This window comes from Propithecus coquereli, unplaced genomic scaffold (genome assembly GCF_000956105.1).
Source record: "Propithecus coquereli isolate 6110/MARCELLA unplaced genomic scaffold, Pcoq_1.0 Scaffold5, whole genome shotgun sequence".
NCBI classification, from domain to species: domain Eukaryota; kingdom Metazoa; phylum Chordata; class Mammalia; order Primates; family Indriidae; genus Propithecus; species Propithecus coquereli.
In genome coordinates, this window is record NW_012150840.1 from 1,269,795 (window position 1) to 1,285,803 (window position 16,009).

The 16,009-nt window shown below is 35.4% G+C and overlaps 1 protein-coding gene across 1 annotated transcript in view; it reads left to right on the forward strand.

Annotated features, from left to right (window-relative positions):
- The window catches only part of LOC105819719 (leucine-rich repeat-containing protein 9), a 146,682-nt gene that overhangs the window by 123,980 nt on the left and 6,693 nt on the right, over nucleotides 1–16,009 (forward strand). Inside the window, exons 25-27 of the mRNA XM_012656027.1 lie at nucleotides 3,292–3,428; nucleotides 8,490–8,707; nucleotides 12,973–13,041. Of these exons, the coding sequence (XP_012511481.1) occupies nucleotides 3,292–3,428; nucleotides 8,490–8,707; nucleotides 12,973–13,041 (424 nt within the window). The remainder of the gene's footprint in view (nucleotides 1–3,291; nucleotides 3,429–8,489; nucleotides 8,708–12,972; nucleotides 13,042–16,009) is intronic.

Below are 16,009 nucleotides of genomic sequence, written 5' to 3' on the forward strand. Positions count from 1 at the left end.
AAAATATACTCAAAATATTCGTTTGTCATTGCTTATCTCCTGCTTCCTCCATTTCATGCCTATATTGTAAATAAAGAAAAAAATCAAAAAACAAAAGAATATAAAGGCTTGTACTGTATGTTTAATAACCTTGAGTTTCTTTTTAAAAATTGAGATACAATTCACATACCACAAAACTCACCCTTTGTGTACAATTCAGTAATTTTTAGTATATTTACAAATTGTGCAACCATTACCACTATCTAATTCCAGAACATTTTCATCACCCCACAAAGGAACCCTGTATTCAGTTGCATGGACTTGGGTTTCTAGCGTTTGTTTTTTTTTTTTTTTATTTCTAAATTATTTATCTGGTCACTTAATGCCCCAGCACTGGTGAAAAAGATACTTCATGAAAAAGACAAGGACGTATCTCCCATCTTCCTATACATTTTTCATAGAGCGTCCATCTATCTATCTATCTATCTATCTCCAAGTCATAATACTTTCATCTCAGTTTTCCCAATGAAGACCATTCCTTGTGGTTTTTATCAGCTTTATTAAAGTATGATTTACATATAATAGAATTTACCAATATATGGGTATAGTTTAATGAATTTTGGCAAATGTATTCAGTCATATAACCACTACTACAATCAAAATACAAACTACTTCTATCCCAAAAAGTTCCCTCATATCTTTTTGCAATCCCCTTCCCCCAGCTCCTTCCCCCTGGAAAGAACCACTGATCTGCTATCACTATAAGTTTTACTAGAATTTCATATGATTGAAATTATATAGTAAGTAGTCTTTTGTGTCCAGCTTCTGTCACTTAGCATAATGCTTTTGAGATTCATCCATGTTTTTGCAAGTGTCAGTAATTCATTTCATTTTATTGCTGAGTAGTATTGCATTATATGGAGTATATGACAAGTGGTTTATCCATTTATCACTGATGGACATTTGGGTTGTTCCCAGTTTGAGGCCATTATGACTAAAGTTACTATGAACACTTCATTTATACACATCCTTTTTTGGAGCCTATTCATATTTGGCTTTTCTAACAGCTTTATTGAAGTGTTATTTACATACCTTGTTCATTCATTTTAGGTTATAATTCAATGACTTTTACTAAATTTATAGAGTTGTGCAATCATTACTGCAATACAATTTTAGAACATTACCATCACACCAGAAAGATCCTTCATGTCCATTTGCAGTCGATTCCCTTTCCCACCTCTAGCCCCAAACCACTTCTAATTTGCTTTCTATGGGGTTGTGTTTTCTAGATATTTCATAAAAATGGAACCATATAGTAGATAGTCTTTTCCATCTGGCTTCTTAACATAGTGTTTTTGAGGTTCATTGACATTGTGACATGTATTAGTAGTTCATTCCTTTTTATTGCTGAATATATGGATATTTCATTATATGGATATGCCACATCATATTTACCCATTCACTAATCCATTGGATTGTTTCTTCCTTTTAGCTCGTATGAATAATGGCTGCTATAAACATTTGTGTACAAGTATTAATATTTGTGTGCACTCAAATTTTCATTATGTTTGCCTTGGTTATATACCTATGAGTGGAATTTCTGGGTCATATGGTAATTTAATGTTTATTTACGAAATTAATAAACTGTTTTCCAAAGTGGTTGTACCATTTTTTATTACCACTAGCAGTATTTGAGGTTTCTGATTTCTCCACATCTTTGCCAATGCTTGTCATTGCCTATTTTTTTTTAATTATAGCCCTTCTAGTAGATTTGAAGTGGTGTCTGATTATGGTTTGAATATTTGCATTTCCTTAATAATAATGTTGAATGGCTTTCATATGCTTATTAGGCATTCATACATCTTCTTTCATGAAATATCTATTCAAATCTTTTGCTTATTTTTTAATTAAGTTCCTTGGCTTTTTATTATTGAGTTATTTAAATATACTGGATATAAACCCTTTATCAAATAAATAATTTACAAATATTCTCTCAATCTGTGCCATGTCTTTTTACTTTCTTAAATGGTGTCTTTGAAGAAATTTAACTTTTGATAAAATCAAATTTATCAATTTTTTCTCTTATAGTGATTTCAGTGTTGTATCTAACAATTCCTTGCCTAACCTAAGGTCACAAAGATTTTCTCATGTTTTCTTTAAAAAGTTTTGTTTTTACTATTTCATCTAGTCCTATGATCCCTTTTGAGTTAATGTTTATATATACTGTGAAGTAAGGTGGTAAGGTCTAAATCCATCTTTTTGCATGTGGATATTCAACTGTCAGCACCATTTGTTTAAAACACTATCCTTTCCCCTACTTAATTGCGTTGGTACCTTTGCTGAAAATCAATTGACCATAAATGTAAAGATTTATTTCTGGACTCAATTCTATTCCATTGATCTAGATGTCTGTCCTTTTGCCAGTACCAGACTGGTTTGATTACTATAGTTTTGTAAAAAATTTTGAAATCAGTGCTTTAAGCCCTCCAACTTTGTTCTTTTTCAAGATTGTTTTGGATATTCTGGGTCCTTTGCATTTCCTTATAAATTTTAGGAAAAGCTGGTCATGGGTTGGGGGAGCTTCCTGGGCTTTGGTAGAGATTGTATGAAAGCTATTGATTAATTTGGGAGAATTGCCATCTTAGTAATAGCAAATGTTCTAGTCCATTAAAATGGACTATTTGTCACTTTATTTAGATATTCCTTAATTTCTCTCAGCAATGTTTTGTAGATTTCTCTATATATATATTTGGCAATTCTTTTGGTAAACTTATTCTTAAGCATTTTATTCCTTTTTATACTATTGTGAACAGAATTGTTTTCTTAATTTCATTTTCAGATTATTTATTGCTGATATGTAGAAATTCAATTAATTTTTACATATTAATCTTTTATCCTATGATGTTGCTGAACTCATTTATTAGTGAAGTTAGTTTTTTGGTGGATCCCTTAGGATTTTTTAAATACAGGATCATGTCATCTGAGAATAAAGGAATAAAGACAGTTTTACTTATTCCTCTCTAATTTGGATGCCTTTCTTTTTTCTTTTTCTTGTCTGATTGCATTAGCTATTGCTTTTCATTATAACATTTTATGTGCTTTTTTATTCTTTACCATATAAAAATATTTTAAAAAATTAAAAGTATTATATAAAACATAAAGAGACTACATATTATAGCTTAATTTTGATATATTAATAAATTCATTGTTTTATTAACTTCAATTTGTAGTAAAAACATACCATATTGTCTTTTTATGACATAGCTGGTTTGAAATTAAGTTTATGGCCTCAGATGTACCTATGTGTTTCAGAGATACAATGTGCAGTGAAAATTTGCCTCCAATAATGCACAGTTTAGAAGTTCTTCATTTGGGCTACAATGGAATTTGTAATTTAATCCAGCTACAACTTAACAGGCTGACAAATTTAAAATTCCTCTTTCTACAGGGTGAGTAGAAGCACTGTTAATGTCTAAGTCTTTATTACTTAGACTGTGTTTAAAAGTGACATTATCCTCATGTTTTGATAAGCAAATATAAGCATCAATGTTTACTCAAACAGATTTATTGGCAAAAATATTATAATAATCACAAATGGGTTTTTCTTGGGTTATTTATATATTTTTAAGAACTATTTTTAAAGAAAAATGCAATATTCTGGGGTATATACAGTATTATATTGTAATTTACTTTTATATCATATTCAACTTAAAAAATAATGAAAAGCAACCAGTAATTCAAAGTATTTATTAAATACATTATTATGCTAAGTACTATGAAAAATATGGAAGTACTATATTACTGTAATTATATATAATTGAGATCCTTGATCTAAAGTAGTTTTTTAAGATCTGCCTGTGGAAAAGTACTGACCCAAAGATGAATTAAATTCTACTTAATGTGTTACTAAATTAAGTGCAATGGAAGTTCAGAGAAAAGAGAAATTGAACAATTAACTCCTCTACATATCTAGGAGTCTTTGAAGGATTGATAGAATTTGGATTGAAGGTGAGCACTACTGAGAGCTTTGCCAGCAGAGGGAGGAGGAAAAGAGTCACACGGCATGATTACAGTGTCTGTGGCCAGTTCTTGGAAAGGGACTAACCTGGTGAGAAAGAAGAGTATGCAGTTCTCTGAGAGAATTATTAAGCTTCTAAATGTGATCAACTTGGTAGATAATACTATTTTGATATTATTTTATTTAGTTTAATTTTAAGTAAGTCTCATTACTTTATAGTAATATTTTTTATTTTGTGGAATATTGAAGACTTGAAGTTGAAAATATAGAGAAGAACCAAATTATGGAAAGCCAGGAAGAGAAATTTGGACAGTATGTAGTCAATGATAGATAGGAACTATAAATTTTTAGAAAAGTAGCATGAGAAAACACAGGGTTTAGAACATAAGCCTAACAATAATTATTCAGTGACATAGGAGAAAGGCTGGGAGATCCATCAGTGAGATATATGGGTAGATATCTGGATAGTTGGTAGTAACATTTTTCTGAAAGACAGGCTTTTCTAGACCATATTTTTAAAACACTTAATGCATCTTTTTGCTTATCAAAGGTACTTGTGATTTGGATCAAGAACATGTAGACTCAGCCTTAAAAAAACAAGAAATTGAATACAATGACAGATCTTTTAAAAGATAAGTTGACATAAAAAAAAGCTGAAAACCTATCCCTGGAAAGTCTATTTTAATCTAATAATGAAAAGAAAGAGTTTGTTCTGTTGCTGTGGCTAGCATGGCAAATCAGAAAAGGGAAGCCTTATGCAGGAAGTGAGGCAGTTTACTCTGCCAATAATGGCTGACATTTATGGAGTCATTGGGCAAGCTGTTTATCTATATAGATTATCTAATCTTCACAGCAACCCTACATGGTAAGTATTATCATATGTATTTTACAAAAAAAGAAACAGGTTTAGTGAGGTTGAATAATTTTGTTGTTGAAACCACAAGAGGGTTTCAGTCTAGATCCAGTTACTCATCGCACAAAGATCCAATTATTGAGACAATGAGGATTGCCAAGGAAGAAAGGAATTTTTTAATATGAAGGACGTCTTGTCAGGAGAACTGGAGAAGCTGCCTCAAATCCATCTCTCCAACTAATGGAGATCTTGGCCTTCAAAGGAGGGGCCACGTGGCTTGGGGCAGATTGTGGTGTAACTAATAAGGGGCTACATGCATTGGGGGCAGATTGTTAGTATGTTAGTTCGCTTCGCATGATCCCATATTTCTCTAAGTGATTACTCATTTTTTTTTTTAATTTTATTTTCTGCCTCTTTGAGGTTAGCTCAAAGCCTTGCTTCAAGCTCTGAGATTCTTTCTTCTCCTTGGTTTAGTCTGTTGTTGAAGCTATCTGCATGTTTGGAAATTCCCTAAATGACTCTTTCTTTTCCTTAAGTTCTATTTTATCCTTTCTTATGTTGTCTAGTTCTTTAGTGACTTTTTCATTGATTTCCTAAGGTTTTTTTTTTTTCTTTTTTTTTACTTTTTGTTGGTTTTCAACTTTCTTTCAATTCCATTCATTTTATTTGCCATCCATATTCTGAATTTCATTTTTGTCATTTTGGCAATTTCCTTGTGGTTGGAGCCCACTACTGTAGCTGCATTGTGATCCCTTGGAGGTGTCAAACTATTTTGCTTTTTCATGTTGCCAGGGTTCTTTTGCTGGTTTCTTCTTATCTGAATCCTCTTTTCTCTACTCAGGGCTAATAGGCATGCAGGGTACCTGATCTCCTTTGCTGAGACCTCTCTTGTTTAATTAGAAGAATAGGATGTCCCTAGAGGCGCTTTTTTCCTACTCCGAAGTATTGATTCAGCAGGAGACGAGTGTATGCACTAAAAGCCTATAGTGCAGCTGTTCTGTTTCGTCCTATTCACCTGAGATTGCCACAGTTCAAGCCAGCACTGAATGATCTTTGTGCAGGGTGGTGGGTTGTTCCCCCAGGTTGTTGTAGGAAGTTCGAATTGGGGGCTGGGGCAGACTGTCTCCACGAAGGCTTGTGTTGTGAGGATTGCTCTGCCTGGGCTCTCCCCGCAGAGGTGACAGTGACAGCTGAGTGACACTATCTAGGCAGTGGTTATGGGTGCACAGGCTGTGGGCATTTGCTCAAACCAGGTCCTAGTGTAATGGTGGCTTGAGCCTGGGGTTCCCTGGCAGGGCATTGGACCTCAGGGCAGTTCCATTAGCCCAACAGCAGTGGTGGAGACTTAGGGTTGGAGTCTTGAGGTCCAGGTGCAACTCTGTAATCTCAGGGGAGTTGTTTCGGACCTCCTGGCGGCTCTGGAGCCACAGGGGCAGGGCTTCGGGCTTCAGCATGAAAGCCTCAGAGCCAGAACCAGGGTCTATGAAATCGGGGCCATACAGGCTATTCCAAACTTGGGCACGAAGGCAGGGCTGCACAGGCATCAGACTGTTGCGCCAGGTTGGGGACTGTGGATGCCAAGTTGCATGGGCGGGGCTTAGTTCCAGTGGCCCGGGGACCATGGAATTCTTCCCACCCCACCCCCAGGTCCTATTGAGGCAGTCAATCAGAGCTTCCCAGATCAAGTCCGTAGCACCTGAGGCAACAAGGCAACGCCTCTGCTCAGATCCTTCCATGCTGGAGGGGAGGGGCACTTGGCTCCAGTCACAGGGTACAACTCAGGGGAGCATCTGCTCAGTCTGCTCCCTCCTCAGCCTGTTGGAGGTGATGTGAAGGCTACTGCTGCAAACCTGAGTCCTGTGCAGACCTGGCACCGTACACCTGAGAGCTCAGGATGGTGTCAGCTGCAGAAACCCAGGATTGGCAACTACCAGATCCTTACTGCACCTGTTCTCCTGTGCAATGACTCTGCACAGACTCTAGGCAGCTCCCAGTCAGTCGAGGCGAGCATGGCACCCCAGCATTCTGTCCTTCTAATCTTTCTCAAATGTAAATGCCTCCCCACAGATCCCTTCAGTCTTGTCAAATGAATCATCCTGTTACCTTCTCCTTCACTGTGAGCGTCCTGCATCACTTCTCTGGGGTTTCACAGTGTTCCTTCCGAGAAGAGATATCTGTCTGCAATTTACTCTTTTCCTTGAGAGTGGCATGCTTGCGGACTGCTTCTAGTCTGCCATCTTCCCTAAGCTCCTCTTCTTATAAGGACACCAGTCATATTGAATTAGGATTCACCCCAATTACCTCATTTAATCTTAATTACCTCTTTAAAGACCCTATCTCCAAATACAGTCACATTCTGAGGTACTGAAGGTTAGGACTTTAACATATAAATTTGAGGGGTGTGTTAGTTTTCACTACTATAAAGAAAACACCTGAAGCTGGATAATTTATAAAGAAAGAGGTTTATTTGGCTTACAGTTCTGCAGACTGTACAGAACTGCTTCTGGTGAGGGCTTCAGGGAGCTTTCAATCTAGGTGGAAGGGAAAGGGGAGCAGGCATGTCACATGGCTAGAGAAGGAGAAAGGGGGAGGAAGTGCTGCTAGGCTCCTTGAAACAACCAACTCTCACATGAACTAACAAAGTGAGAACTCACTCATTATAGCAGGGAGGGCACCACGCCATTCATGAAGGATCCACCTTCATGACCCAAACACCTCCCACAGGCCCCACCTCCAACACTGGGGATCAAATTTCAACATGAGATTTGGAGGCACCAGACATCTAAAGCACATCAAAGGGGAATTACAATTCAGCCCATAATAAACAAGGAGGATGGATATTGAATTTAATATAGCATGACATATTAGAAAGATCATTGAGCTTAAAGTGTAAAATGTCTAAGTTAGGCCTGATGTTGCTACTTTTATGTCTTTGAGCGAGTCACTTAATTTATCTGACCTTAAATTTTCTGATTATTAGAAAGAGATATTTCCCCTATTGCATTTTGAGACTCTAATAGAAAATACTGTACATATAAAAGCATTTTGTAAATTGAAGCATCATCTTCTCTTATGTTATTAATATTTATAAAGCTATTGATAGCTACAGTAGAGAGAAATCATAGGTTATAAAGAAGAGTCTAGAGTTTTAAAGCATGAGATGAATTCTAATTTGTTTAATATAGCTGCAGTGCAAGAATATACTGACAAAGAATAGCATAATTAATGTGTATTCTTCCAACTTAACACAATTTTAAGAAATAATTAGCTATACTATTAGAAAACCTATTAGAATAACTGATATACTCAGAAAGCAATCTTCTTTTGCAGCACTTTTATATATCTACTTTTGTCAAAACCAACTATTTTGGCACATAATTATTGAACAGATTAGTTCAATTCAGTACATTGTGTGCATCATCACCTCCTGATCTTTTAAACATGAAGGAGAAACTTTAACAAATATTATTGATGATGATGCTACCTTCCTGTAAATTACATTCAATATCTCCTTGGAAATAAGTTTTTCAGTACCTTTTTTAAAAAAATCGTTCGATAAAAATATTTAAATGAAGGTAGATAACCTTTAATTTGGGGAGTTTGGGCTCACCTGATATATCATAACTTCTCTTTTTTTAGGGAATGAAATCAGTCAAATTGAAGGGCTTGACAACTTAGTAGTCCTTCAGGAATTGGTAGTGGACCATAACCGCATCAGAGCATTTAATGACAGTGCTTTTGCCAAACCAAGTTCTTTGTTGGCACTTCACCTGGAGGAAAACAGACTACGAGAGCTGAGCAAATTACAACCTTTGGTAAAACTAGAGAAACTCTTCCTAGGATATAATAAAATCCAGGTAACATTATTTTGTTTTTTGTTATGAGATGTGCAAACCTTAATTCCTCTGAGCTTTGAACATAAAGCTTCAAACACAGTAATGAAAATTTTGCTAGTATGCTATTTACCATTTATATACCATGCATATTTCAAGGTATACAAATACTCTCTGATGTAGAGACGTCCACCTTGCTTCTAGACTTAGGAAGTGGACAAATCCACATGCCCCTACCCACTAATAAAGCTTAGCTCTAAATGTTCTAAGGCTCTTCTCGTCAGTTCTCTCTGAGAGATCTCATTTGTTCCTTGACTGCTGTTGGTCCAAGTTGTTTCTGTATCTCAATTCCAGACATCCTCTGGCCCTTTAAACTTGGCATATGTACTTGATCTACCTGGCATTTTAATTGGTTTCCTTTAATGGACTTTAAGTTGGTTTTAATATTATAACTGTCCCCACTCAAGGCTTCCTTAGTTAGGCTCCTACCTTAGTTTTACCTGCTCAGAATTCAACCGGTTACTTTGAGGCCACCGCCCCAACTAAGCCTGCTCAGACTCTCTCCTAAGATATTATACCATTAAGAAAGTTGAAGATATAACCTTATACAACTCTCACATTTCTCTCAGAATTTCAGTAATTATCTGTTAGCCCTCCTATTACCCACTTTACTACTCCCGCCTATACCTCTAAGACAGCCTCAGAGACAGACTGAACTGGGAACAAAGCCCCTGTGCCCCAAGGGCAAGGACCGAGTCTATCTTGTCCTCATTTGTATCAGTATATAGCACAGTGCCTGGTACATAGTAGATACTCAATAAAGATTTGTTTGTGGCTTATTGCCTAGACTTCAGGAAGCCTTTTCTCGGATGATATAAAAGCCCTGTACAAGGTTAGAAGGAAATCATGAGCAGTGCACCCCTTTCTATATAGCAACTTGGGAATGTACATACAGAAAAAAATAGTATACAACTAATTTATTCAGATTCAAACATTCATCTGAGAAAAGCCTGCCAAACTGGCAATGATTCTTTCAAAGCTTTATCCAGAAGAGATCTAAATTAGGAAAATTTAGATTCTATGGGAAATCTTTCCAGTGATAGCAACTGAGCTAAGGATTTAACACAAAGGATGTAGAATCAGACATACTTGTTAGAGATCTTACCTGGTATCAAGCTTTTCTACTAATGTCAAGGATACACAGGACCTAGGACATTCTTAGTGGTTTCTCAGGTCTTTCCTTCCCATATCTCACACACAGCTTTTAGCTTAGCATAAAAGATAAAATTTTCAAGTGAAATTTTGTGGGGTGATCTTATACAGCAGGAGAGTGTTTCATTAATGAAACATCTACATATTACACTTGAGCTTATGTGACATTTTATAGGGAGCCATGTCTTATAATTCTATAGATTCTAGGGGTGTTTTGTTTTGTTTTTGCTATAAGCAGTCCTTAACCAGGGAGATCTGCTAAGAGAATACCATAAATAAGGACCATCTTCTCAGCAAATGTCATTGCTCTATTTGACAGGACATTCAGTTACCAGCATTCTTACAAGATTAGACCAGGTAACCTGCTTTTCCTCAGGAGTGTCCCTATCCTACCTCCTACCTCCCTGTCCCTCTTAAGGGAACGAATAGATAGAAGATCAGCTGGTATAGCAACTTCCTCCTCAGTACTTAAATAGAATAATTTTTAATCAAGCTTATTTATTATGAAAATCTAATATAGCTAAATGACAACCTATATCATAAATCATGGGAGATTAAACATATCATTGAATGAAAAGATAAGAATTATTGATTATTTAAGATTGTTTATTTTTATCCTTGAAATAGTATTTTTATTTTCTGAGACAGGGTCTCACTTTGTTGCCCAGGATAGAGTACAGTGGCATGATCATAGCTCACTGCAGCCTCAAACTCCTGGGCTCAAGCAATCCTCCTGTCTCAGCATTCTGAGTAGCTGGGATTGCAGGTGCATGTCACCGTGTCCAGATAATTTTTTTATTTTTTATAGAGACAGGGTCTTGCTATGTTGCCCATGCTGGTCTCAAACTCCTGGCCTCAAGCAATCTCTCTACCTCAGCCTCCCAAAGTGCTGGGACTGCAGGCATGTACCACTGTGCCCAGACAAAATGGCATTTTTCATTGAATTTAGATTGATCATTTTGCCATTAAATTTATTCTAACCATTAATATTATAGTACCTTAATGTGACCATATATTTTGCTGGGGAGAAAATGAACTCAGAGGAATCAGAAGGTTATATTGGAAATTCTGCTGAATTCTACTGAAAATACACCAATATGTTCTTCAAAATTCTTAACTCTTGGTTTCAAATCTATTTAATAGATTTTGTCCCTAGATTTATACCAACATGGGCAGGCTGATACCAATATTAATTTCCACAACTGGACAATTGGATTATGACCTTTGGGTTGAAAAAGATTGATGGGATAGAAGGAGAAGTGCCTAGAAAAATTAGCAAAACAGCAGTATTTCAAATGAAGGCATATGCAGTTCCTCATTGACCCACTTAAACGTCTTTTGGAAGCTGCATATCCTTGATGACAGATTTTGGTGTGAAGATTTTGACTTAGCCATCATGTCCAATAATGTAGCTTTGGAAAATTGTTGCCTGTTGTCTTACTTCTGCAGGAAGAATCACAGACACACAATTTAAAGATGAGTTATTTAACTCAGCTTTACAGTCTCATTTGATCCTTGTATCTAAGTGATTCTCCTACATGACATCCAGCTTCTCTGTCTACTTTTAAACATCTGAATAATCACCTGAAGCTGGAAATGACCCCAGGAAATAGTTTATTGCTAAGTGTCTTGTCCTAAATGAAGGTCCTAATATGGACCTCTACTATTACTGCCTTAAGTGTTTATCCTAACAATATACTCAAAAGGTAACAACTACTAATGTGCTGGTTAATGTTTAACAACTGGCTTTCTGGGGGCCTGAGGGACCCTAATTAGTAGTATTTGCCAATTTCCATAGTATAATTTCTTCTACCATTGCCAATTTCAAGCTAAAACACCATCTCACAAAATTCACCAGTTGACTTTTGTGAGCCAGTATAAGGTAACTCCAATGCACCACTGTAAAAAATATCCTGTATTAAAAATGGGAAGCCATCAGCCTCTCCCCTCCAGTTATGGGCATACTAGTTTGCTTGATGTCTCTTTAAAACTTTATACCAGCATTATCCTCCTCACATTTAACAGTCTATTTCTCATATTTTCTATGAGAAATGAACATTTTGATTAGAAATATTTCACTAGTGAACACTGCTATATTCTTTTTAATTTGAGAAAATAATGTAAAACTTTTCATATGTCCATGACTTATAATCAGGCTTTGATTCCACAGATAGAAACTGCTTGTGAGCAAAAATACACAATATCTCTATAGATAATAGGATTTTAGAGCTTTGTAAAGCCCTCCTTTATGATACTTCCAAAATCAAAATATTTAAAGATTAGTCATTTTAAAAATCAAATTGCACTTCCAAATGATCTAAAATAGGTCTAAAGTTGTATGTACACTTGTAATTCCCAACAGGAATATGAGTATATCAATAACTTTGTTGTATTACTATGAACTAGCAACAACCTGAGGCTGAGCTTGTTTGGTAAATTTTGTCAGAAATAGCATTTTGGAAATAATTTTGCAAAAACTAAAAGGTAGGCTGAAGAAACCCAAGATTATTAAAAAAAAAAAAAGCTATACTTGCAAACTTCCACCAATGTTAAATGGATAATAATAAATAATCTTATGCAGTAGGGAAGGCGAATTATTTAACTAGAGAAATAGTTTTTCAGTTATATATATTCCCAGTTAAGTATAGCAGGATGCAGGCTACTCAATATCACATATTCCTTTACTGTTAAAGTTGTGTTTAAATATGCACCTTTGAAATTGTTTAGACTGGGTTTGCCTTTTCCTTATTTCTTAGTCAATATTCTAGAAGAATTAACCAAATATTCCTAGAATAAATCAAAACTCTTCTGAGAAGAAATTTGGTCTCTTCTTGTAAGTGCTGCTGTATGGCCGATTTTCCACGTTAGACTGTCATGTTTGCCAGTCATGTATTTGAAATCTACAGTAAACATATCTGCCTTTATTGAACAAAACAGAATACTGTCACTCAAGCTCACTTTAGAGGATTTAGTCATGAGATAGCTGCAATCCAACACTTACATATAATTAGTTCAAATTAGTCTATATTTGAAGATGCTGGGTCTAACCAAATAATAACTTATTAACTTTTGAATAGGATATCACAGAATTGGAAAAACTTGATGTTATCTCTTCTCTCAGGGAACTTACAGTTTATGGCAATCCAGTAAGTATGTTACTGTTCTAATTTATTAGTTAAATTATTGATAGTTGTATATAATTTATTTTTATATGGTATGAGAAAAGGATTTAATTTTATCTGTTTCTGTAAGCATAGCCAGTTATCTCAGCACAATTTATTGACTTGTGTCTTCTTCCAACTGGTAATAGTGCAAACTTCCATTGTTAAGTATAATAAGGTCTCTTTCAGGTCTCTACATTGTGTTCATTGGCCTATTTTTATCTATCCCTATACTAATTTTTTATTGTGTTAATTACTAATATTTTATATTAAGCTTTGATGTCTCGTAAAGTAAGTGGCTATAATTCTTCTCTTTCACCTCCTTCTTTTTCTATTTCTTTCTTTCTTCACTGTCTTGGGCACTATTCTTGGCCCTTTACACTTTCCTGTGGATTTTAGGAAACAACTTCTCAAGTTACATGAGAATCTCATTGATAATTTTAATCGGAATTGCATTCAATTTATAAATTAATTTTGGGAGAGATTTGCCACTGTTCCTATTGGAGTCTTTGAGGGAATCCAATAAGTAGCACCCTTGTTCATCTAATAGCTAAGCAAATTGAGAAATATGACAGTGAAGAGGTGAAAATAGCTGCTTAGCTTAGTGAGAAAGCCAAACGAGCATGTTAACGAATCCCAGAAATAGGCAATCACGATTGCCCAAAACAGGGAATACTAGACTGAGGTCTTTCCACATGGGAGGAGAGCTTCTCTTAGAAGAACAGGTCACATTCTCCCAGTACACTCCTTTTGCAAGAAGGGAGTTAAATCACTACTTCCTTTACTAGTTAAATTACTCTGCTTCCCCTGGTACGGAGGCAGTGAAGGGATTCAGAGAGCCCAGAAATGCCACATCATAGAGCTACTTCTACTAAGAAGGAAAGAGCAATAAGTAGTCTTTCCTAATATTTATAATATTTAGTCTTCCCTTTCATAATCACATGTATCACTCCATTTATTTCATATCTTTCAATAAAGATTTATAATTTTCTTCATAAAGGTTTTAATCTTTTGTTAATTTATTGTGTTATTTTAGTTGCTATTTCAAATAGTATCTTTTTGTATTTTTCAATTGTTGCTAGAGTATAGAAATTATGATTTTTGTATAGTGCTCTTTATCAAGGTACCTTGCTGAACCCTCTTTTTAGTTCTAATGGTTTGTAATTTTTTGGATTTTCTCTGTATATTATTATATTTCCTGCAAAGAACAACTATGATTCCTTTCAAATACTCATATTTTTAATTTCTTTTACTTTCTTCTTAGTGTGCTGACTAGGATTTCTAGTACAGTGTTGAATAGAAACACTGATAGTAAGTTACTGACTTCAAAAGAATGCTTCTAAGTTGTCACTATTAAATACTATGTTTGCAGTAGGTTATGGAAAGATAACCAATAACAGTTTAAGGAAGTTCCTTTCTAGTTCCGGTTTACTACCTGTTTTGTCATGAATGGACATCAGATTTTGACTAATTGGTAATATAGTTTTTATCTTTAATCTGTTAATATGGTAAATTACATTAGTAGACTCTAGTATTAAACCATCCTTAAATTGCTGGGATGAATAGTACTTGATCATGTTTTATAGTTTACTGGGTTCAATTTGCTAATATTTTACATATTAATAGCATATCTGTATCAATGGAAGTAAATAAAATGATCCTATAATTTTATCTTCTTACCCAATCCTTTTCAAATCTATTAAGGTTGTTCTTGCCTCATAAAATTAATTTGGGGGCTCTCTCTTTCTAGTCTATGGATTAGTTTGTATAGGAGAAGACTCATATGTTCCTTAAAGGATAATTAGACCTCATCTCTAAATCTCTGTGGGCTTAATATTTTTTGAGATTGAATTTTAAACTACTTACTCAAATGCTTTGTTTTTAATTTGTATGAATTTATGGATACAAGTACAATTTTGTTACATGTATGGATTGTGTAGTGTTCAAGTCAGGACTTCAGGCTATCCATCGCCCAAATAATACATATATATATATTTTTTAACATTTTTTTTTTTGAGACAGAGTCTCACTCTGTTGCCCAGGCTAGAATACCATGGCATCAGCCTAGCTTACAGCAACCTCAAACTCCTGGGCTCAAGCAATCCTCCTGCCTCAGTCTCTCGAGTAGCTGGGACTCCCGGCATGCGCCACCATGCCTGGCTAATTTTTTATATATATATTTTTAGTTGTCCAGCTAATTTCTTTCTATTTTTTTAGTAGAGACAGGGGTCTCACTCTTGCTCAGGCTGGTCTCGAACCCCTGGGCTCAAAAGATCCGCCAGCCTCGTCCTCCCAGAGTGCTAGGATTACAGGTGTGAGCCACCATGCCCGGCCCCAAATAATATATTAATACATTGTATTCATTAAGTAATTTCTCATCATCCACCTTTGTCCCAACCCTTCACCCTTCCAAGCCTCCGTTGCCTATCATTCCACTCTCTACATCCATGTGTACATTTTTTAGCACTTACTTATGAGTGAGAACATGCAATATTTGATTTTCTGTGCTTTGCTTATTTCACTTAACATAAATGACCTCCCAGTTGCATTCCTGTTGCTACAAAAGACATGATTTCATTTTTTTCCCATGATTTCATTTTTTATGGCTGAATAGTATTCCATTGTGTATATATACCACATTCTCTTTATCCATTCATTCATTGATGAACACTTAGGTTGTTTCAGTATCTTCGCTATTGTGAATAATGCTGTGATAAACGTACAAATACAGGCATCTTTTTGATAAATTGATTTTTTTCCCCTCATGTAGATACCCAGTAGTGGGAATGCTGGATCAAATGGTAGTTCTATCTTTAGTTCTTTGAAAAATCTCCAGAATATTTTCTGTAGAGGTTGTACTAATTTACATTCCCACCAACAGTATAAGAGTTCCCTTCTTTTCTCCGCATCTTCACCACGTTATTTTCTGTCTTTCTATCATGTTTTCAATTTC